We start from the raw sequence: 20,742 nt of genomic DNA on the forward strand, positions 1-20,742 counted from the left end.
CATAGTAATAAATGATTAATAACTATGTCATAAATGTGTAATAACTATGTAATAGCTAAGGAGTTAGCAATAACTCGTCAATGACCAGGAAACCGGATTCTGATAACCGGATGAGGGTCCAGAGGGATGGTGGGACTTCTGAGTTTGATGTTGGGGAGGTCCGGGTGTGATCGCTAGATGTTCTGGTACCAGTGAAAGGCTGTAAACGTGGTGTCGGAGCTGTAAACTCTGCTGACGGCAGGGGGGCAGTTTCAGGAGCCGGGGGGTCCGAGCCCAGAGTTCTGGAGGGGGGTCCTGGTTCTTGGGGGGTCTTAGCCCCGTTTGCGGTGGGTGCTTCATCGTTCGGTGCGGGGGTGGGGTCCATCGTCCACAGTAGGGTTGGGGTGGGGCGGGGCGGGGGGTTCTGTCGGGCTCGCTTTGGGTTCTGCCGGTTCTCAGGTGGACGCCGCCGGGTCCTCGGCCGCCGCCTCTATGGGAGCCTCCGTTTTGGTTTCCACGGCGCTCGCCTTAAGATCCCCCTCCGGGGTCTTCGGAGGGGGGGCGCCGATGACATCGTCGCTATCTGGGCCCGGCTCGGCGGTCCCGTTGGTCATGGGCTCGGGGGTCGGGGCTTTGGGGGTCCCGGGCGCCGCCTTGCTCTCTGGAGTCGGGGTGGTGGCTTTCGGGGTGGCGGGCTTGGGCTCCAGGGCGGGGCTGGGGGCGGGGCTGGGGGCGGGGCTTGCGGACTTCGGCTCGGACGGGCTAAGGCCCGTCTTGGCTTCGGGACCCGGCCCCGGGCTGAGCTTGACCGGCTTCTCGGGGAGCTTCTGGGGGTCGGCATCTGCACCAGCTTTGGTTTCCACCACAGGACTGGGCTTGGGTTCTGCGGCGGCGGCGGCGGCGGGGGCGGCGGGCTCCACCTCGGGGGCGGCGACGGACACGCTGACGGCCTCGGACTCGGGCAGCTGGTCTGGGGCCTCGGTGTCCGTGTCCAGAGGCAGGTTGGTGTTGAAGCCCACCCCAGAGTCGCTGGTCTCCAGGTTCCCCACGCCGACCTCCTTGGACGAGACCTCCAGACCCTGAGGAGACCAGAACCTCAGCGAAGGCGGCCTCCGCCATATTGGCGAGCGGAGGTCACCTGGTCTTACCTTGATGTCCACCTCCGTGCTCTGGGACTTCTCCGTGTTGTCCGTCTGAGAGTGTTTGGACTCCTCGCTGAGCTTGGTGAGGTTCTTCACCACCTGGAAGCACACGCGCGAAGATAAGGAACATCTGAAGGTCTGAAAAGTACGGAGACGCTCCCCCTCCATCTCCGACGTCCCCACCTCTCTGAAGGCCTCCCCCTCGTCCTCCTTGCCGGCGTCCTGGCCCAGCTTCTCCAGGGCGGCGGCCCTCTTGGCTCGCTTCTTCACCTTGATGAGGCAGGAGAGCAGACAGACCAGCAGAAGGAAGACCAGCAGGCCCAGCAGGGCCAGGATGGCCACGTAGAGGGTCTCCAGCTGGTAGGCTGAGGGAACACGGAGGAGGGGCGTTAGCGTCTGCGGGATCCGGATCCATCTGGACCTCAAGAGAACCAAAAGCTCTGAGAAAAGACGTGGAACATCTGCGTTCCGCCTCCTCACGTTTCAGCCGCAGGTGGACGTAGGACACGGTGAAGCCCTGGATATCCGTCACTTTGAAGACTCCGGCATCGGACCTCTTCACCTGGTCCAGGAACAGCAGGGAGCCCTCAATGGACAGACGTTCCTCCAGACCAAGGTCTTTAGACACCTAGAACCAAAGGGTCAAGGTTCATTCGAAGAACCGGAGAACCGGTCGGGACCCGCCGCCCGGCTCCGAGGCTCCGGTGGGCAAACGCCATCTTCCTTCTGCCTCGGACCTTCATGGGGTCCATCCGGTCTGACCTTTAGGAATTGACGGGGAATTCAAAGATCTCCTGGACGGAGATCCCGGGAACAGAACGGAGAGGGGTGGTCTGCTGAGCACCAAACCCCGGGTCCTTCATGAAGGTCTGAGGGCTGAAGGTTCGTCGGAATGAAAACGCTAAACCTCTTGGACTTCTTGGTTATTACGCATTAATACTGTGTTATTACTGCGCTATACTAGGTTGCTACTGTGTTATTACTCATATTACTGTTTTTATTACTGCGCTGTACCGTTACTACTGGGTTATTATGCATTTATACGGTGTCATTGCTGCGCTAAGACCTTGTTAATACGGTGTAATTGGTGCACCATACTAGGCTGCTACTGTGTTATTACCATGTTAATATTATGTTATTATAGTGCTATACTAAGTTAATACTGTTATCATGTTATTACTGTGTTATTACTGCACTATACTAGATTATACTGTTTTTACCACTTTATTATATTATAAGTTATTACCACATAAATTGTTGAATTATACTTTGCAATGTTAATACTGTGTTATTACTACACTATACTTGTTAATACTGTGTTATTACTGTGCTATACTGGGCTAATACTGTTATTACTGTGCTAATACTATGTTAGTTATCTGCTATTGCCATGTTAATGCTGTGCTATCATCATATTAGTACTGTGTTATTATGATGGCAAGACTATGTTAATATTGTACTAGTAATATTGTATAGTAATACTAATACTTTACAATATTAATACTGTGTTATAGCTGAGTTGACATCATGATATTACCATGTAAGTCATTTGTATTGCATTGCAAATACTGCGTTCATACTGTATTGTTACAACATTAATACTCAGTAACTAATGTGTGCAGTATGCAACGTATGCAGATTGTATACTATTACCATGTCAATCACATGACACTAATTGACTGTGACTGTGCATAACTATGTTAATACTATGTTATTACTGTGCTAATACTATGTTATTACAATCTTAATACAACTCGGCACACTGAAAGTAATTCTTGGAGCCCGAAAGCGACCCGATGAGGATAAAAAAAGATGGGATTACCGAGGTGAACTCCCCTTTGTCCAGCAGCAGGCTGGGGGCGCTGTCCTCCTCGCTATGGCCGTAGTGCAGCTGCACCAGCGAGCTGTTCAGGATGAGGTTGATCTCCAGCCTGGCGCCGAGCGGCAGTGTGGTGAAGATGCGGTGCTCTGAGGGCGGCGGAGGGAAAAACAATGCATTCTTATTACACTGTTATTACACGTTTATAAGCGTGCCAATTCATGCTTATTACACTGTTATTACATAGGTCCTTTGAAATTTAAATTCGCACAGTGGACAGCGCTTCAGAGGTAGTTAGGTCATGTCCATCATAAGTTAAAAACTGGAGCCTACAAAGTTTCGGAAAATATAGAAAGTAAAAAAAAAATTGAAAATAAAGAGACCAAAAAAAATTGGACTAAAAAAAACAAAACGAAACTGTCGCCACCACCAATGAGTGTATGGATGGGTGTGTGTGAATGAATGAATGACATTATTACATTATTATTTATAAACACCACAAGAGTCTTTCATGCTTATTACACAGTTATAAAACATTTACAAGACTCCATTATTGCACATTTATAACCTCCACGTGTCGGCTGTGCTTATTACTCAGTTTTTAAAAAAACATTTATAAAACTCCATAGCACATTCATGCTTATTACTGAGTTACTACACAGTTTCCTATCCATTTATAACCACCATGGTGCCAAGCCGTGCATTTACAAACACCACAACACATGCCTTCACACTGTTATTCCACATTAATAAACACCACAAGAGCCTTAATACACTGTTATTACACACTAATAAACACCACAAGGGCTTTATACCCTTACTACACCGATATTACACAGAAATAAACACCACAAGAGGCTTTATACTCTTATTACACTGTTGTTACACATTAATAAATGCCACAAGAGGCCTAATACCCTTATTACAGTGTTATTACATATTTAGAAACACCACAGTGCCCCGTCCATGTCTATGACACAGTTACAACACATTTAGAACTGCTGCGTCTCACCGCGGACACCGAGGCACACTTTCTTCCTGATCCCGCCTTTGCCGTCCATGACGGTGTAGCTGCCCTCGTCGGCGCCGCGGGCCGCCCTCAGGGTCACGTGGCGCTTGTCCAGGGTGATGCGTCCCACATAGTCGTCGGTGGGGGCGCCCGTGGCTTTCAGCACCACCTGGCCGGGTCTGGAGGGAGGAAGCGGCGACACGGTGAACGGCGGTTTGGGAAAAAGCGGCGGCGGCGGCGACAGGCGCTTCCTCTACCTGGACGTCTCGTTGGCCTCCACGGCGCTGGGCCGGAACTCCAGGGTGATGGGGGTCGTCACGCCCGCCACGCTAATGTTGTAGTTGTCGCCATACTTGACGGTCTGCTCATTAGTGCAATCTTTCGGAGGGAGGAGGACAGGAAGTGACAAGTCCAGGAAAAGCGAAGGAGGTTAAGAGGGAACAGATGGAGGAGATGTGAGCGAGCAACCAAGTGGAAACAACTTCATCTTCGCTGGAGGAGGAGGAGGAGGAGACGGCTTAGACAACAGGAAACGAGGAAAGTGCAGGGGTTGCATGATTACCGGCTGCTCACACACACACACACACAAACACACACACACACACACACAGAGTCGCACATGCACGCAAGCTGTAATTAATGCTTGTGTTTTGGAATCCATCAGGAGGAACAACGGGGAACCGGAGCGGCGTCCATTATGGAAATGACTATGGGGCGGGGAGCCAATCACAGCTGGGCTGGGGGGCGGGGCTTAACCCAGCTGTCAATCATCTAACCCAGTGGTCGGGAACCTATGGCTCTTCCGGTGACGGCATATGGCTCCTAGACAATTTTGGATTGATAAAGTAAAAATCAGTTTGTAACCGATTTTAAAATACTTGTGATATTTCTTCATAATACTGTGTCTTTTTAAAGTAAACACAAATTAGTTTTGGAGATAAATTTCACCCGTCAGTCGGGTCGGAAACAATTGGCTTCCGAGCACGTCCGCGTCACCGTAAAGCTGAAGAAATTAATTTTATCAGATAGCCAAATAGTTTATCCGCGTCAACCCTTGTAACGGAAAAGATGGCGAAAAAAAACAAAAAAAAAACGATGATTGCTACGTGGACAGAGAAATTTGCATTTGGATATGGGGTATGTCTAATATGCTATGATAAAATTGATGAAACAGTCAAATATAAGGCGGCACTTCGAACAAATCCATGCAGTACCAGAGGTCGCATTAAAAGTAAGACATATTTGATTTATTAATTTTTTTTATTTTTAAATTTATTATTAAATATATTAATTTATTAATATATTTAGAAATATTTGGCTTATAACACCGACGAGGAAGATCGGGGACCAGCCAGATGTTTCTGGACCGCGGGAGGAACACGGAGAAGCAACCGTGATCTGAAATGACTGAGAACCTCCACAGACATGGCGAGAACCCAGAAGGAAGATCATGAACCCGCAGGTTCCTCCCCTCACCTCGTACTGTGAGCGTCACGTGGCGGACGTCCTCGGGTTCCTCTGGGTTCCTCAGGGTGTAGGTGCCCTCGTCGCCTTCGCCCACGTCGCTGATGACCAGGTGGCTGTAATGCTGGTTAAGCTGGGCCCTGTCGTTCACCACGCCGCCGCCGCGCAGCAGCGTCACGTCGCCGGCCCGCGGCGCCGAGCGGTTCCTGAAGGACACCTCCCAGGACAGCGACGGCAGCAGAAGGTGCAGGTCCTCGCCGTGGAACAAGACCATGGCGTTCTCCTCCACTGGATCACACGACCGGCGGGGTGAGCGAGAGACGACACAAGGGGTCGGGGGTCGGGAGGGGCGGGGCTTACCTTTGACGGGCGCAGAGAAGGCTACGGGAGGGGGAGTCGGAGAGAGGAGGTCAAGAAACAGCGCGGGTTCGATGGGATGGCGAAAGAAAAGGAGGCGGGGCTTACCTGCGGGGAGGAGAAGGCAGAAAACGGCGTGGAGCATCCACATCTTGGCTTCCTGCGGGGGGAAAACAAGAGCTGATGAAGGAAGCGGTGGAGGTCAGGTGACATTCAGCTTCTCCGCCCTCTGCTCCGCCACATGTCAGTAAATTAAGCGTCTTTCACTTGAAATATGCCCTCAGAGAAACCAGGGTGAATAATTGATGGGGAAAAGCCACCGGGGCGGGCCAAGGAGCTGCAGATGGCCTGTCAATCACAGCATCGAACGCCCCCCCTCCCCCTCCGGATCGAGACCTCCGATGCATATATTAGCTATGGTAAATGTCATGCCCCACCGTACACACACACACACACACACACACAAATCATCCTTAAATCAGCTGTTTTCTGAATGGAGTTCTGCATGTTGACTCAAAGAAGGGGACCAGTGTCTTCAGCCCCCCCCCCCCTCCCCCAATAGAACCCTCTGCTTCATATATTAGCTCTTATGATTAATGTCTCACACACACACACACACACACACACACACACACACACACACACACACACACACACACACACACACACACACACACACACACACACACACACGGTACTCCCTTAAATTACCTGTTTTCTGAATGGAGTTTTGCAGGTTGACTGAATGGCTTCCCCTCCTGTAAGTCAACCTGCAGAACTCGATACACACACACACACACACACACAAGCAACACCCTTAAATTGTCTTTTCTGCAGAGACTCTGTGAACATCCCAGCCAACTGGGAACATTATCTTCTGCAGTCAGCTGAGGATCCCGGTGTCTTCTCAGGCTTTGGTCTCAGCAGGAGCGTGAATGGATGTGCCACCCCCTGTCCCAGGCCTCAGATGGCCGCAGTGTGTGTGTGTGTGTGTGTGTATGGGGGGGCATCCATCTGCTTGTGCATGACTCCCTCCACCCCCCCCCCACACACACACACCAGGGTTTGCTGCAGCCAACAGAATAACCAAAAATGTTCTGCATGATTTCTGTTGCAAACTGAACCTCTCATGCACACACACACACACACACACACACCATCTGCCACCCTCACTCCCCTCCAAGCCATCTACATCCTCCATTAGGAAACCGCTAAAACTGGCCACTAACGTAAACAACGTGAGCAAAAAGATCAGGCCGCCTAGCAGAAGAACCTTCTAAACCTGGAGAACAGATGCAGCGCCGCCCAGATCGGCGTCCTCCCGGTGAATCCACGCGCAAACGTGCAGGAAGGAGACGTGCTGGAGACGCCAGGGGCGACAACGCCTTGTCAGATGACCGAGAACCAACGGAGGTCACAGGGGATACCGGAAAAAACGTGCATTATGAGGACGGGAAGGATTCGGGGAGCTTCTCTCCGGAAATCTGGTCCGCGACCACCCACACGTGCACGATCGAGGATTCAAGTCAAGCGTCTTCTTTAAAAAATGTGGACCATCAAACATCTCTGCAGAACCTGTCCAGGATTGAACCACTGAGGGCTGAAATGTGGGGTGGGGGGGGAGATCTGTGTGTGTGTGAGGCCTCTGCTGCTCAGGTGACTCAGCAAAGTGTTTGGCAGGATCACACACACGCTGCAGAACCGGATCAGGCGTGTTTGGACTCAAACAAATCGGATTCACGTGCCGATCGATCGACGGATAAAATGGATCGCTCCCCTCCCTGACGGACGGCTATCCGTCATCTCCCGTCGGACCTGCGCGTCCCCGAGCCCCCCCCTCCCCTCCCCTCTTCCCTTCCTCATCCTCTTCGTCTTACATAACCCGTGCGTCTTCTTCTTCCCACCGGCCCGTCAAAAGCCTTGCTGTGTGTGCGGCGGCGGGCCGAGCTCGCAACACGCCGCCCGCCGCCGCCGCCGCACACACGCGGCTTTGTGCAGCGGATGGCGGGCCGCCGGGGGCGGAAATGCCTTCAGTGGCTGCAGATGTGGGTCCAACAAAGAGGCCCTGTGTCCCCGTCGACCCCCCGGGGAGGGGAAGGAGATTCAACTAGGACCTACAGGACGGCTATAGACAGACTGCAGAGGAGATAGAGAGAAAGAGGGAAAGGAGGTAGAGGAAGATGAGGGGGAGAGAAAGAGGGATGGTGATGGAGAGAGAGAAGGATGGAGAGAGAGAGGGGAAGGTGTGGACTGTCTGCAGGGCTGAGGAGAACCTGGTCACACCTGGACCAGAGGACGTTCACACTTGTCACCTCCGATCACATCACTGTGCGTGTGCGCGTGTGACAGACGCGGGCACGCACACACACACACACACGCATACACACACGGGGGGTGGGGGTGCAGCGTTTCCTCTCCCGCCACGAAGGTTCTCCACCCCCCCTCCCCCCCCTCGCAGCTCCTCATCCTCAGGTGCTGCGGCAGCGGAGCGTCTTTCTCATGCACGCACACGCACACCAACGCAACCCCCCCCTCTCTCTCTTTAACAGGATGAAAATTAAAAAAAAAAAAAAAAAAAAAAAAAAAATCAGATTAAAAAGTGCAGATGAAAAAGATGAAGGTGCTTCTTCATCTCCGCTGCAGAATTTAACCCTTCGCTGGCCGGAGAGACAGGAGGGGAAAATCAAATAAAATAGGAAAAAAATTAAAAAAAAGAAAAAAATCGCCTACCGTTGCGGATCCTGCGTGGCTGTGGGGTTTGTGAGTCCGTTGCGGTGCGGTGCGGTGCTGCTGCGCGGACCTCCTCCTCCTCCTGTCGGCCTCGGAGACGCGCGTCGGGATGCGTCGGTTCTCCGCCGCCGCTCGGAAACACTCGGCTCCTGTCGGGAAATACCGGAAGCCCCCCCCCCCCCCCCCCCCCCCCCACCGGTCAGCTGACCGGGGTTGAACCACAGACCGAGGAGAGAGCCGCACATGACGTCATCACCCAAACTATTTGATCTTTGAATAAATCAACCAATCAATCGATACGATCGATCGTTTTCTCGCCTCCTTTATTTGATTGACACACACACAAACGCTTTATTGGTGAAAAACGGGAGCTTCTGGAGGTCCAACCCTGGTTTTCATGATGGAGGATGAAGAGCATCTTCTGGATGGACGTTGGGTCGGAGTCCGGATGGAGACCCTGGACCTGACCTGCCCCCCCCCCCCCCCCTCGCCCCCCCCACGGCGGCCATGATTCCCAATCCCTTTAAAACCCCACCCGTCCGTCACCGGGCTACGATCTTCTCGCTCCGCCTCGCTGGAGACCATCACGTGATTTGCGTTTAAAAAAAAAAAAAAAAAAAAAAGGGGTTGGAGGGTGTTTACGGAGACTACGTCTTCCGTCGCCCGCGGGCCGTGGCGGGCGGGGGGTCGGGGACTGGCGGCGGCGGCGCCAGGGCGTGGGAGCCGAAGTCCAGCCTCTGCTGCAGGATCCCGGACAGGATGAACTCGGCAGAGACGACGGGGACGGAGGCGGAGAACGCCGGCGTGCAGAGGGGGAGGTCCTCCTCGCAGGAGACCACGATGGTCTGAGGCTGGAGGGGCAGAAGAAGGGCGGGGTTACGGTCTGGAACTGAGGGACGAGGACCTTCGCCCTGCTCGGGAAGCTTCCGGAGCGATCGGACCTTGTGCGAGGAGGGCATCCTGGAGAGGAACGAAGCTCCGCCGCAGGAGATGATGTCCCTCATGTGGACCGGCTCGGGCTTGACGGACCTGGTGACGTGGACGTGGAAGCCCTGAGGACGGAGAGGAGGCGGCGGGTCAGCGGGCGGAGGTCCTTTCGGACGCGGGTCGGCTGGAGCGAGGAGGTCGGCGCACCTGGAGGAGCGTCCGCCCGGCGGCGGCCTGCAGCGACTCCCGCAGACGGAAGCCGAACTTCTCCTCCTGCTCCGGGTCGTCGACGATGAAGTCCAGCGGGGACAGGAAGCTGCCGGCCCTCCCGCTCTGGAGGGGAAGAAGGAGGGGAAGTCGTGAGCGGAGACGCCCGCGGGACCTCCGGTCTGGAACGGCGGCGAAGCTCCGCACCTTCTCCAGCCACAGCGGCGTGACGATGGGGACGCCCTTGGCCAGCGCGCACAGGAACTTGACGGTCCTCCGCACCTTGTCCGTCACCAGGACGTTCATGTCGGCCACGCCGCGGGCCGGACCCCCGCCCAGGCGGGCCAGGATCTTCTCCCCGGCCTCGTCCACCACCCCCGTGAAGAGGACCTGGAGGGCGCGCGGAGGGTCGGTGAGGGGAGTCGACGGCGTGCTCCGATTGGTCGGGCGCGCGGCGGGCGCTCACCTTGTAGGCTTGGGAGGACGCCCGCGGAGAAGCTCCTCCTCTGGAGCGAGGGGTCTTCGCCGCGGGAGAAGAGACGTCCACGGGAGGACCTCGTTTCCTGGAAGGGGTGAGAGCCTGCGGAGAGGAGCGGAGGGAGGGAAGGCTGAGTGGAGTCCATTACGAAGGCCGGAGCAGCTGAGTCAGGAGGACCAGGAGCTCCAGGGACTCCTAAAAGCCTGCTTCAAGGCCGACCTTCGAAACGTTTCCCTCCTGGTTCCGGCCTGCCGGGCATCTACTCTACCTCGGGCTCGGGGCTGCGGGGGCCGGGCGTCCCCGCTCCCGCCCGGCTCCCCCTCCTCCCCCGGCGGGCCGGTAAGGCTCGGTCCTCCTCCTGGACCTCGGCGGCGGTCTCGGAGGGGAGGCGTCCCTCTGCGGGAGCTCCGCCGCTTCTCCTCGTCTCCTCCTGCTCGGCCTTCCTCGCTCTCCCGGTTTCCTCCCCTGCGGCGGCTCCTTGCTCCTGGACCCGGGCCGACCTTTGACCCCTCACATTCCTCTTCAGAGGAGGAGGCTCCTGGTTGGTCTCTTCTGTTCTGGACTGAGGAGCGGCAGGTTGTCTCTTCCGCCCCCTGGTGGCGGCGGGTGGCGGCGGCGGCGGGCTGCTGCCTCTTCCTCTTCCTCTTCTCTGGGAGATCTCCACGGAGATGCCGGGGGTGGCGATGGTTCCCGGATGAAGATCACGTAGGTTCTCCTCCGGAGCGGCCGCCACCGTCCTCCTCCTCCTCCTCGCCGCCCCCTGGCCCCGCCCCCTGGCCGGGGGGCCGGCGGACGCGGACCTCTCGGAGCTGACCGAGTTGGAGGAGTTGGAGCGGGACCGGGTCCTTTTGGCCGGTACGTCGTCGCCGTCGGGTTCGGCTGCCGGCGTCGCCGCGGCGACCGTCCTCCTCGCCGCTCTCCGCCCCCTCCGCCCCTCCTCTTCAGCTTCTAACACCTCCTTCCCTTCCATCTCCCTCCTCCCCGTCTCTGCTCCCCCTGCTTCTCTCCTCTCCACCTCCACAGCCTGTCCTCCCTCCATCTTCTCCTCCTCCACCCTCCTGGACGCTCCTCTCCTCCCTCTGGTCTGCCTCCCGGAAGGCTCCGCCTGCTCGCCATCCTCTGTCCTCCTGCTCCTCGCCCCTCTTCCTCCGGATTTCGAGCCTCTTTTTCTTCCCGCAGAAGCTCCTCCAGCATGCCGGGCCTGCTCCCCTTCCCCTTTGGGAGTCTCCGCCGGCTCCTCCTCTTCTTCGTGTTCCCGGTCTTCGCCGGCCCCTCTTGCTGCGGGAGCGTCGGAGGAGCCCTGCGACTGGGACTCCTCAAAGTGCAGCCGCCTGGACTTCCTTCTTCGCGGGGCGACGAAGTCCTCGCTGTCGTTCTCCACCTCCTCCTCCTCCTCCTCCTCTTTCTTCTCAGCGGCTCGGTCAGGCTGAGGTTCTTCGTCTCGTTCCTGCGAGGGTTCGGCTCCGGCGGGGATTTTCTGAGAAGCCGTCCCGAGCTCGGTCGGCTCTTCATCTCCTCTCGGCTCCTCCTCTTCCTCGGGTGCTTCCACCGGCTGGGTCTCCGCCAGGGGTTCGGTATTAAAATCCTCCTGAGCCCCGGGTCTCCTTCTGGGCGGGCGTGGGACCAGGGGCTGGGTGTTATCCGGAAGGTTCTGGGCCGAGGTGGAGGTCCAGGTCTGGTCCTCCTCCACGGGCTGGGTGTCTTCCAGCTGCAGCGGCGCGGCCTTACGCTTCCTCCGAGCTGGCGTCACCTCCTCCTCGTCTTCCTCTTCCTCGCCGCCGAAGATGGGCTGAGTTTCGGCGAGGGGCGGAGCCTGTGCGGGGGATCGGGGCGGCGGTGCCGGACGGGCGAACAGCTGCGTCTCGGCAGAGCCCGGCCTCAGCTCTTCCTCAGCGGGCTCCTCCTCCTCAGCGGGGTCCGCTATGTAGGCCTGGGTTTCTTGAAGGGTCAGGTCCGTTGGGGGTCCGTCTGTAAACTCCTGGGTTTCCTCGGAGGCCGGGTCCGACCCCTGCCGGTGGCCGCTGTCCGATAACCCCAGCAGGAAGGACCCGGTCCCGTCCCGCTCGGGGCCGGGGGTCTGGGCGGAGTCGTCCTCCGGGCCCCCGACGACGAAGGGCTGCGTCTCGGCCACCACCAGGTCCTCGTCGGAGCAGGACAGCTCGGCGGTTTGGCTCGGGCCCCCCCCTGAGGGACACAGGAGAACCCGGACACATAAATACAGTGTAGATGTTCGACCTCGGAGGGTAGAAAAACCAATCGAATTGCACGATTCGTCAGCTTTATCAACCATCGCGGCCGGAGGGGGCGGAGCTTGGATGGGTCGCCTGTCAATCAAGCGTTCTCGCAGAGGACAGGTCTTCAAGGAACCTGCAGATGGAGAACCTGGGCTGGCAGGAGAACATGGAGAGAACCGCCCGCCACCACCACCACTGGATGGTTATGGCATCGTCCTGCGCACACACACATGCTCAGTGTGTGTGTGTGTGTGTGTACCCAGATCCCAAACAGGCAGTGGTGTGCACCAATCAGGGAGCGGAGGAGGCGGCTGGACTCACATCTGAGCGGACCTTCACAAGGACTGGAGAAGGCTTGAGTCTCCATCTCTGCCACTGCTCCTGGGGAAACATCCCATAATTAGCACGGTGACGCCAGTGTCGCCGGGATTTCCCGACCGCTCGGTCGATGGACTCACCCTGGTGCAGGGGGGTGGAGCAGTTCTGCAGCCGGGGAGCCTTCGGCCCGGGGGGTTCCTCCGGGTTCTGGTCCTCCCCCTCGCCCTCCACGTCAGTGTCGTCGTCCGGGTCGGTGGCGGGGGGGCCTAGGGGGGCGGAGCTCGGCCGAGGCTCCTCCTCCTCCTCCGTGCCTACGCGGTTGCTCTCGGCCGTGAGGTCAAAGGTCACGTCCTGGTCCGTGTCGCTGTCCTCGAAGGCCGCCGGGGCCCCGGCCGACACGACACCCATCCTCTGCTCCACGACGGGAGGGGCCTCCTCCTCCTCCTCCTCCTCCTCCTCCTCCTCGGTGTCGCTGTGGAGGTGGAGGTCTGAGGCTGCTGCGTCAGCGGCGTGCCCCCGTTTGGCGTGCGCAGCAGTGTCTGGCATGTCAGCTTCATCCACGTCAGTGTCGCTGCCCGCCGCCAGAGAGCCAGGCCGCGCCGCCGCACCGGCAGCCTCGCCCGGGGAGGGCTGGGGGTCCTCGTCAATGTCCGTGTCGCTGTCCATGTGAAACTCCCGCTGCTGCTCGGGGGTGTGGTTTTTGGGCGCCGTGGCAACCTCCTCCTCCAAATCCGTGTCGCTGTCCATGTCCAGCACGGGGACGGCCGCCCTTTCCTCACCTTCGCGACCCCACAGCTCATCTCGCCGCCTCTGGTCCTCCTCCTCCTCCTCCTCCTCCTCGCTGTCGGCCTCCAGCCGCCGTCCCCATGCAGGCGACGGCGTGACGGGGTTCTCATCCTCGCTGTCAAAGAGAGGGCAGCGTTTGAGATTTCAGACGGACTGCTCTTCGTCATATGCAAAATATGCAAAAAAAAAAGGAGCGGCACCTTTCGGGGACCACTCTGTTGGCGGGGCTGAGGAAGGAGGAGCGGGCGGAGCCGGACCTCCGGGAATCGTCGTCCGACCCTGCGGGGGGGAAACAGAAACACCTGATCCGTCTGTTTTTGTGAAAGGGTTAAATGTGACACGGTCAACACGTACCCAGACGCTTGTTTGGGCGTTGCTGTCTCTCCGCATCAGAGTCGGAGTCAGAATCGGGGACCAGCGTCCCCTGTGGGGGGGCCGGGGTCTCCTCCAAGGACAGGCAAGTGTTTGGGACGGGAGTCCTACTTCTGTCAGGGACGCCACAGCCCGTCGCCTCCGATGAGCGTCTGATGTCTGAGGCGGCGCTTTGCTGTCCAACCGCGTTCCTGTCGCCTCCGCCTGGCGAGGGGAAGTCAGCCGACGCGACCTCCGCCCCGCTGCCCGGGCCCCCCGGCGGAGACGACGGGGCGTCTGCGGTGCTGCTGACGAAGCGACAGGGGACATCGGCGACCACCAGGCCGTCGCCGTCCCCGAGGGCGTAGCGGACATGGGGCGTCAGCTTCAGGCGGCCCTTGCGGGTCCCATTCATGCTGCCGAGGTCCCACACCAGGGTCTCCATATCGGGGGCGCCGCGGGCCCTGTGCCCCCCGTGCACCGTGACGGATACGACCAGGTGCTGCTTGGACACAGAGGGGGCGGCCAGGTGCAGGTCGCAGGCGGGGTCGCGGCCAAGCACGTTGTCCCCCGAGAAGAGGGGCAGCTCTGGGGGTGGGGGGGAAGAGAATATGGGCAGAGGTTAGCTACCTGGCGCACACCTGGGGTCGTCATGACAACCGAGGCCACACCCACCTGCTGCCGGGATGTGCTCATTCTTCAAGATGCAAAGTTTGGCCAGCGGCCGGTGGTCCGGCCTTTCCTCATCGCTCTCCTCGTCCTCCAAGTTGGCGTCACTGATCACCTGGGTGGCGTCCATCCTTCCCGAACCTGTCACTCAAATGACGCTCTGTTACGTCATCAACGGACGTCAGCCGTCGGCTAAAATTAGCAAGGGAGCTAATCCGTTCGCCCTGTTGGGCTAACATTTAGCATAGCTGACTTCATCCAGCGATTGCTGAGATATTGAACCGCAGCTTGCGATAAACCTCTGCATTGGACAAAGAAAAACCTTTTATGGTCAGGTATTTCAATGTAAAAGTAAAACCAGGACAGTTAGCCGATCGCCGATAGCTGATCGAACTGGTGCAGAAGGAGTTTGTCGTTTCCACGTGAACCGGCTGCGGTTAAAACCGACGTCACGGTGTCACGAATGACCACGTAAAATTTAACCGCAAGGCGTCGGTTGTCCTCTCCGCACCGGAGCGGGGGTCCAGACATGCGTTTACTCACTTCCACGCGTCCCGTCGCTAGCTGCGGGGAGTAAACAATGAAACGGCGCTGCACTTCCTGCTCGGTCTAAACCCCGCCCCCTAACCGGCGCCTTTGCCGTAGCCGATTGGTCAAAACAACTATCATTCAAGTCAACGCTGCACGGCTATTGGACAGTCGAACCCCAAGCCTGCGGTTCAGAGGCTCTGATTGAAGGAGCCTCAAACAGCGACTTTTCGCGCCACACGCCTCACCGGAAACGGACCCTTTTTTTTCTCTTTCAATCAAGTTTTATTGACAAAGTTCATGTTGACAACAAAGCGCAGGTCCCGTCAGTTCTAATTAAAACACGTTAAAAAGAGTACAAATACACAGTTACCTTGCATTCTACCGTTACTTGAGTACTTCTAGTCATAAATACTGCTGATGAATACATCTACTACTACTACTGATAATAATGATAAATTGCAGCATGGAGGTGCTCGGGTTCAAGCGTCTGCCTCATAGCAAGACGGTCCCTGGTTGGATTCCCATCGGGGGCCTTTCTGGGTGGAGTCTCCGTGTTCTCCACACGTCTCCGTGGGGTTCATGCAGACACGCAGGAGGTCCGCTGGAGACCCTACATTGTCCAAACGCGTGTGTGAGAGGGTGAATAGTGGCCCTGTCATGGAGATAATGAATGAATGAATGAATGAATAGAATAGAAAGGCGGGGTTCAACATGGATGTCTGTGAATGAGCTGTCAGTCATTCACCTTCTCATCCACGCCTATGGACCATTTTGGGTCTTCAGTGAACCTGCTGACTGTTTTTGGACTGTGGCGGGAAGAACATGGAGATCACCATGCTGCCCTGGTATCATGGATTGGTTCTCCTCAAATATTTACAAGTTCTTGCACAAACCTTGAATTCATTGGTTAGAACCTGAATGAGAGGGTGAAACTAGGAGGGGGAGGAGCCAAATCTGATTATCGGATCAACTGATTGGATTATCTTACAGGAAATTTGTCAGAGCCATGGAGGGTGTTCCACTTCCTGTTTCCTGTTTCTCTGGTTCCACTGCGGGTGACTCCGACCCCGGAGCTCATCTGCTTCGGTTTGTGGGAGCACGTCGGCCGATCGCTCGACAGCCTGGGGATGGAGGAATCCAGCGAAAACAAAAAAAAAATGTAAGCGGAGACGGCGGTCCCTCCTGTTGGTCCCTCGCCCTTAACCTTAATGGCGTTTCCAAAAGCGGCGCGGTGGAGGCCGGCTCTAGAAATTACACGCCATCAAATATTCCGCAAACCCCTGCTAACCACCTCCCGAGCAGCGGCGTCAGGAAAACCGCCGCCCTCCCCCCGCTCCTGTATCATTTATGTTTCCGCGGCGCCGGGGCCGCGGGCTTTTCGTTCATTCCTGGCGATTCGAGGCAAAGACAGAAAGAGGAGACGTTTGGATTGGAAACCTTTATTTGGGGTAATGGAGGAGGGGGAATCTAACCTTCTACTGTTTATGCTAGCGAAGCTGACACTATGGCGGTTCCATGGTTACTTGAGTGGTTGCTCCTTTCTTTCTTGACGCCGGCGCCGTTTCGCCAACCCCCCCAGCCGGCCCGCTCAGGCGTCTTCCTCGGCCTCCTCCTCGAACTCGCCCTCCTCCTCGGCGGTGGCGTCCTGGTACTGCTGGTACTCGGACACCAGGTCGTTCATGTTGCTCTCGGCCTCTGTGAACTCCATCTCGTCCATGCCCTCGCCGGTGTACCAGTGCAGGAAGGCCTTGCGGCGGAACATGGCGGTGAACTGCTCCGAGATGCGCTTGAACAGCTCCTGGATGGCGGTGCTGTTGCCGATGAAGGTGACTGCCATCTTGAGGCCGCGGGGCGGGATGTCGCATACGGCGGTCTTCACGTTGTTGGGGATCCATTCCACGAAGTAGCTGCTGTTCTTGTTCTGCACGTTCAGCATCTGCTCGTCCACCTCCTTCATGGACATGCGGCCGCGGAATACGGCGGCCACGGTGAGGTAGCGGCCGTGGCGCGGGTCGCAGGCCGCCATCATGTTCTTGGCGTCGAACACCTGCTGGGTCAGCTCGGGGACGGTGAGGGCGCGGTACTGCTGGCTCCCCCTGCTGGTCAGCGGGGCGAAGCCGGGCATGAAGAAGTGCAAGCGGGGGAAAGGCACCATGTTGACGGCCAGTTTGCGGAGGTCGGCGTTCAGCTGGCCGGGGAAGCGCAGGCAGGTGGTCACGCCGCTCATGGTGGCGGAGACCAGGTGGTTGAGGTCACCGTAGGTGGGCGTGGTCAGCTTGAGGGTGCGGAAGCAGATGTCGTACAGCGCTTCGTTGTCGATGCAGTAGGTCTCATCTGTGTTCTCCACCAGCTGGTGGACGGACAGAGTGGCATTGTAGGGTTCCACCACTGTGTCCGACACCTGGGGACAAATGGGAAGCGCGTTCGTCAGCCGGCGCGTGGAGCCGCCGCGTGGCGTCACGGCGCCGCATCACGAGGCCCTTACCTTGGGGGAAGGCACCACACTGAAGGTATTCATGATCCTGTCCGGGTACTCCTCGCGAATCTTGCTGATCAGCAGGGTTCCCATGCCGGATCCGGTGCCGCCGCCCAGGGAGTGCGTCAGCTGGAAGCCTTGCAGGCAGTCGCAGCTCTCCGACTCCTTGCGCACCACGTCCAGGACCGAGTCCACCAGCTCGGCGCCCTCTGTGTAGTGACCTTTGGCCCAGTTGTTACCGGCGCCGCTCTGACCTGGAACCGTGGGGGGGGCGGGAGGGGGAGTCAGGATGGCGGGTTCGAGACGGAAAAACAAAAACCGAGTCGCGATCACCCACCGAAGACGAAGTTGTCGGGCCTGAAGATCTGCCCGAAGGGTCCGGACCTCACCGAGTCCATGGTGCCGGGCTCCAGGTCAACCAGGATAGCACGGGGCACATATTTACCTCCTCCACAGGAAAGAAAGGAGGAAGAAGGAGAGCGGAGGGGGAGATACCAGCTTAATAATGCAATCTGACGGCGCGGTTGGAGGCGATTAGCGCGGGATGTGCGGCGAGCGGGTGGCGTAGGGGGCGGAGCCAACCTGTGGCCTCATTGTAGTAGACGCTGATCCTGTCCAGCTGCAGGTCGCTGTCGCCGTGGTAGGTGCCGGTGGGGTCGATGCCATGCTCGTCGCTGATCACCTCCCAGAACTGCAAAAAAAAAAAAAAAAATGGAAGGCGTCACATGACGTGATTTTTTTTAATTCAAAAGCTGGAATGACTTCGCATTTTCGGTTCGTGACGGAAACCTCCCCCCCCCCCCCGCTAGCTAAGCCGTGGTTTGCGCGTGAAGCAGCTGCTGAGGTTTCCAGTCGGCGGCCCGATGACCGAGCAGAATGTTCTTCTTCACACATAACAGGAGCACAAAGAGGGCCTTCACATCCCTCCGGCGGCGACACTGGAAATAGCCCGGTCGGCGATGAAGAACACGATTGTCCTCGCATCTGCAACCTCGTCCCGCTCGGCCTTTTAAAAAGGCCCGCTCTGAGAGCACGTTGGATCCCAACGTGGCGGCGGTGGCGGCGGCTCGCGAAAACACGAGGGGAAGCGTTTCTTCTTTGTCATGACTTTTTTTTTTTGTTACTGCTAGCAGCAGCGAACAGAGAGGGTGGGGGTGGACGGCGGCGAGGTGGAGGGCGGATTTAGAATAATCTGGATAATCGGGCCGCGCTGCAGCTCGCTGCTTAAGAGATTGGGAGTCATCTGCGGCCTGTAACGACGACGTTTAAATGAAACTAAAAAAAAAAACCCCGTCGAGGCGAAACAGAAATGACCAAGTGACCTTAATATGGAGGGGGCGGGTGGGCGGAGGAGGACCCGGGAACCCGAGCGGAGCACAATGGACGTCTATCAGCGGAGACCGGGGACAATAAGCAGGAGAGCGATGCCACACCCTGACCCACTTCACCACAATGAACCCCCCCCTCCTGCCACCGCCGCCACCCGGCCGCTCCGTCAATCATATCCACTGGACATCTCGGCCCCGTGGGTCCTGAGGGAGGAGGAGGGGGAGGGCAGAGACACTGCTGGTTACCATGCAGGAGATGCACAAAAGAACCGGTTGCAGCTGCGGCGACTCACCCGCCCCCTTCCTCTTGAGAGATATCTACAATAATTGTAAAAAATTGCAAAAAAAAAATGACGATAACGTTATAGTAACCGTGTAATGGCACCGCCTGGGTGGGAGCCGGCGAAGACAGTCGATCGACAGCCCGGCGGGGACTTCGCCCCACTGTGCATCAGCTGTTTCCTGCGCTCCTGCCCCCACCCATCCCATAATTCAGTTAGGGGGTGGTGGGGGTATTGATTACAAAGACAGGCCTGTGGCCTGGACACGGAGGCACGTCTGGGGCCAGCAGAGCTCTCCGGGATGGAGATGGAGATGAGGACGCGTCCTGGAATCTGGCCTTGGGTATCATGGAGGGTGTGGTTTTTTTTTGGGGGGGGGCGGGAGGGGGGTTCATGCAGCCTGTAGCTTCTCACCAGCTGGGAGACAAAAGAAGATCCGATGATGATGAAGATGATGAAGATGGGGAGACAACAGGCTGCTGTGCTTACTGTAAGGCAGGGGATTGGGGACTGATCCGCGTGCACGCGAGATGATTATAAACGCACGACAAAAAAAAAAAAAAATCATTAACGACGGGCTTTAATTGTTAAATGCGCCGATGACGTCACCGCCAAAGAACGACATGTTACCGGAGGAGGAGGGGGGCGCTTCTCCCCCCCCCCACACGCCACGCCCTTCACAAGCTGCAGGGTACTAAATCGATCAATAAGGACTATCGATCCATCTTTTGGTTGTAGGTGGGGTGTGCAAGACCGACCCCCGTCTCCACGCCGCGGCGGATCCCGGTTATTGTCTGCGGTTCTGGGCAGGCGGTGCAGGACAAAAGGGGGGTCGGGAGGGTGGGGATGGGGGGGATGGGGGGGTGGGGAGAGGACCGGGGGTCCCTGACAACCGAAGAATAGGGGGATTTTCTCCGGAGGGTCCTCGGCGGCGGGGCCGCGGACACGCCCGGTGCCGCCGGTAACAACAAAAAAAAAAGGTAAAATTTTAAAAATAATATACAGAACCGAAGCTGGAGAGCCCCGTTACCCCGGACCGGTTCCGGGAAGGGGGGTCTTTGACAGAATCCGGTCCGGTCGCCTCCTTTGTCTCGCAGCAACAGATGAGACGGGAACCGGGAGAACCCGGGATAAGGGTGGAGAGATCCCGGTTCCCGGTAACGGCGTCGGGCTGACCCGCTTACCTTGGCCCCGATCTGGTTGCCGCACTGGCCGGCCTGGATGTGCACGATTTCCCTCATTGTGGATGCGAGAGCGGGACGAGCGATGCGCGGGAAATGACGACCGGAAGCTGGAGGAGCCGCAGACTGAGCAGCGTCCGGCGGACAATGGCTTTATAATGTTGGAGGGTCTCCAGAGCGAGGCAGGGGCCGGCGGAGGGGGCGGGGCCACGCCCAGATCCCGGGAGGTACTGGGCGGGGATTGGCTAAGAAAGTCTATGGGCGGGGTCAAAGCCAGGGAGGGGGAGGGGCTTCGGGTCGGCGGAGTCTGGAGCAGCTGGTGGAGCAGGAACATCCATCTTAGATGTCCGACGCCGGATCCGGTGTCCGATCTGCACTTCCGGTCGGACCCGGTATTAAATACGCGTCGTGTACTGCAGTACTGCGTAGCTCAGTACTGCGACATACGTTCGCTGTCATCTGTCACCTCCTCCGC

The 20,742-nt window shown here is 57.5% G+C and overlaps 3 protein-coding genes across 5 annotated transcripts in view; all 3 read right to left on the bottom strand.

Moving 5' to 3' along the window:
• LOC147229800 (uncharacterized) overlaps nucleotides 1-8,634 on the bottom strand; it is a 9,911-nt gene extending 1,277 nt beyond the window's left edge. Inside the window, exons 1-11 of the mRNA XM_086155441.1 lie at nucleotides 8,501-8,634; nucleotides 5,879-5,930; nucleotides 5,774-5,794; nucleotides 5,426-5,701; nucleotides 4,207-4,327; nucleotides 3,953-4,128; nucleotides 2,944-3,089; nucleotides 1,602-1,749; nucleotides 1,305-1,486; nucleotides 1,128-1,220; nucleotides 1-1,058 (exon numbers count right to left, since the gene is read on the bottom strand). The exon at nucleotides 1-1,058 is cut by the window's left edge and continues 1,277 nt beyond it. Coding sequence (XP_086011567.1) covers nucleotides 435-1,058; nucleotides 1,128-1,220; nucleotides 1,305-1,486; nucleotides 1,602-1,749; nucleotides 2,944-3,089; nucleotides 3,953-4,128; nucleotides 4,207-4,327; nucleotides 5,426-5,701; nucleotides 5,774-5,794; nucleotides 5,879-5,921 — 1,830 coding nt within the window. The 5' untranslated portion in view covers nucleotides 5,922-5,930; nucleotides 8,501-8,634 and the 3' untranslated portion in view covers nucleotides 1-434. The remainder of the gene's footprint in view (nucleotides 1,059-1,127; nucleotides 1,221-1,304; nucleotides 1,487-1,601; nucleotides 1,750-2,943; nucleotides 3,090-3,952; nucleotides 4,129-4,206; nucleotides 4,328-5,425; nucleotides 5,702-5,773; nucleotides 5,795-5,878; nucleotides 5,931-8,500) is intronic.
• A 176-nt stretch (nucleotides 8,635-8,810) lies between these two features.
• On the bottom strand, nucleotides 8,811-15,053 carry mdc1 (mediator of DNA damage checkpoint 1). 2 transcript variants are annotated; one of them, XM_086155444.1, is made up of 11 exons: nucleotides 14,477-15,053; nucleotides 13,805-14,389; nucleotides 13,651-13,729; nucleotides 12,805-13,565; nucleotides 12,668-12,721; nucleotides 10,381-12,296; nucleotides 10,101-10,214; nucleotides 9,842-10,024; nucleotides 9,635-9,760; nucleotides 9,442-9,552; nucleotides 8,811-9,351 (listed from the first exon to the last, which is right to left on the bottom strand). In XM_086155444.1, the coding sequence occupies exons 1-11, from the start codon at nucleotides 14,598-14,600 to the stop codon at nucleotides 9,148-9,150; spliced, it is 4,257 nt and encodes a 1,418-aa protein (XP_086011570.1). In that variant the 5' UTR covers nucleotides 14,601-15,053; the 3' UTR covers nucleotides 8,811-9,147. The 2 variants fall into 2 exon arrangements, with proteins under 2 accessions (XP_086011570.1, XP_086011568.1); XM_086155442.1 differs by having other exon boundaries at nucleotides 12,668-12,727.
• Nucleotides 15,054-16,424: 1,371 nt separating this feature from the next.
• Nucleotides 16,425-20,428, bottom strand: tubb5 (tubulin, beta 5). Of its 2 annotated transcripts, none has more exons than XM_086155453.1 (5): nucleotides 20,271-20,428; nucleotides 18,060-18,168; nucleotides 17,815-17,922; nucleotides 17,487-17,731; nucleotides 16,425-17,402 (listed from the first exon to the last, which is right to left on the bottom strand). In XM_086155453.1, exons 1-5 carry the CDS (start codon nucleotides 20,325-20,327, stop codon nucleotides 16,590-16,592), a joined length of 1,332 nt encoding a protein of 443 aa, XP_086011579.1. In that variant the 5' UTR covers nucleotides 20,328-20,428; the 3' UTR covers nucleotides 16,425-16,589. The 2 variants fall into 2 exon arrangements, with proteins under 2 accessions (XP_086011579.1, XP_086011578.1); XM_086155452.1 differs by having other exon boundaries at nucleotides 17,815-17,925.
• Nucleotides 20,429-20,742: the final 314 nt, after the last annotated feature.

Source organism: Fistularia commersonii, chromosome 11 (assembly GCF_037954325.1).
Source record: "Fistularia commersonii isolate RoL2024-O1a breed Wild chromosome 11, RoL_Fcom_v1.0, whole genome shotgun sequence".
Taxonomy (NCBI): domain Eukaryota; kingdom Metazoa; phylum Chordata; class Actinopteri; order Syngnathiformes; family Fistulariidae; genus Fistularia; species Fistularia commersonii.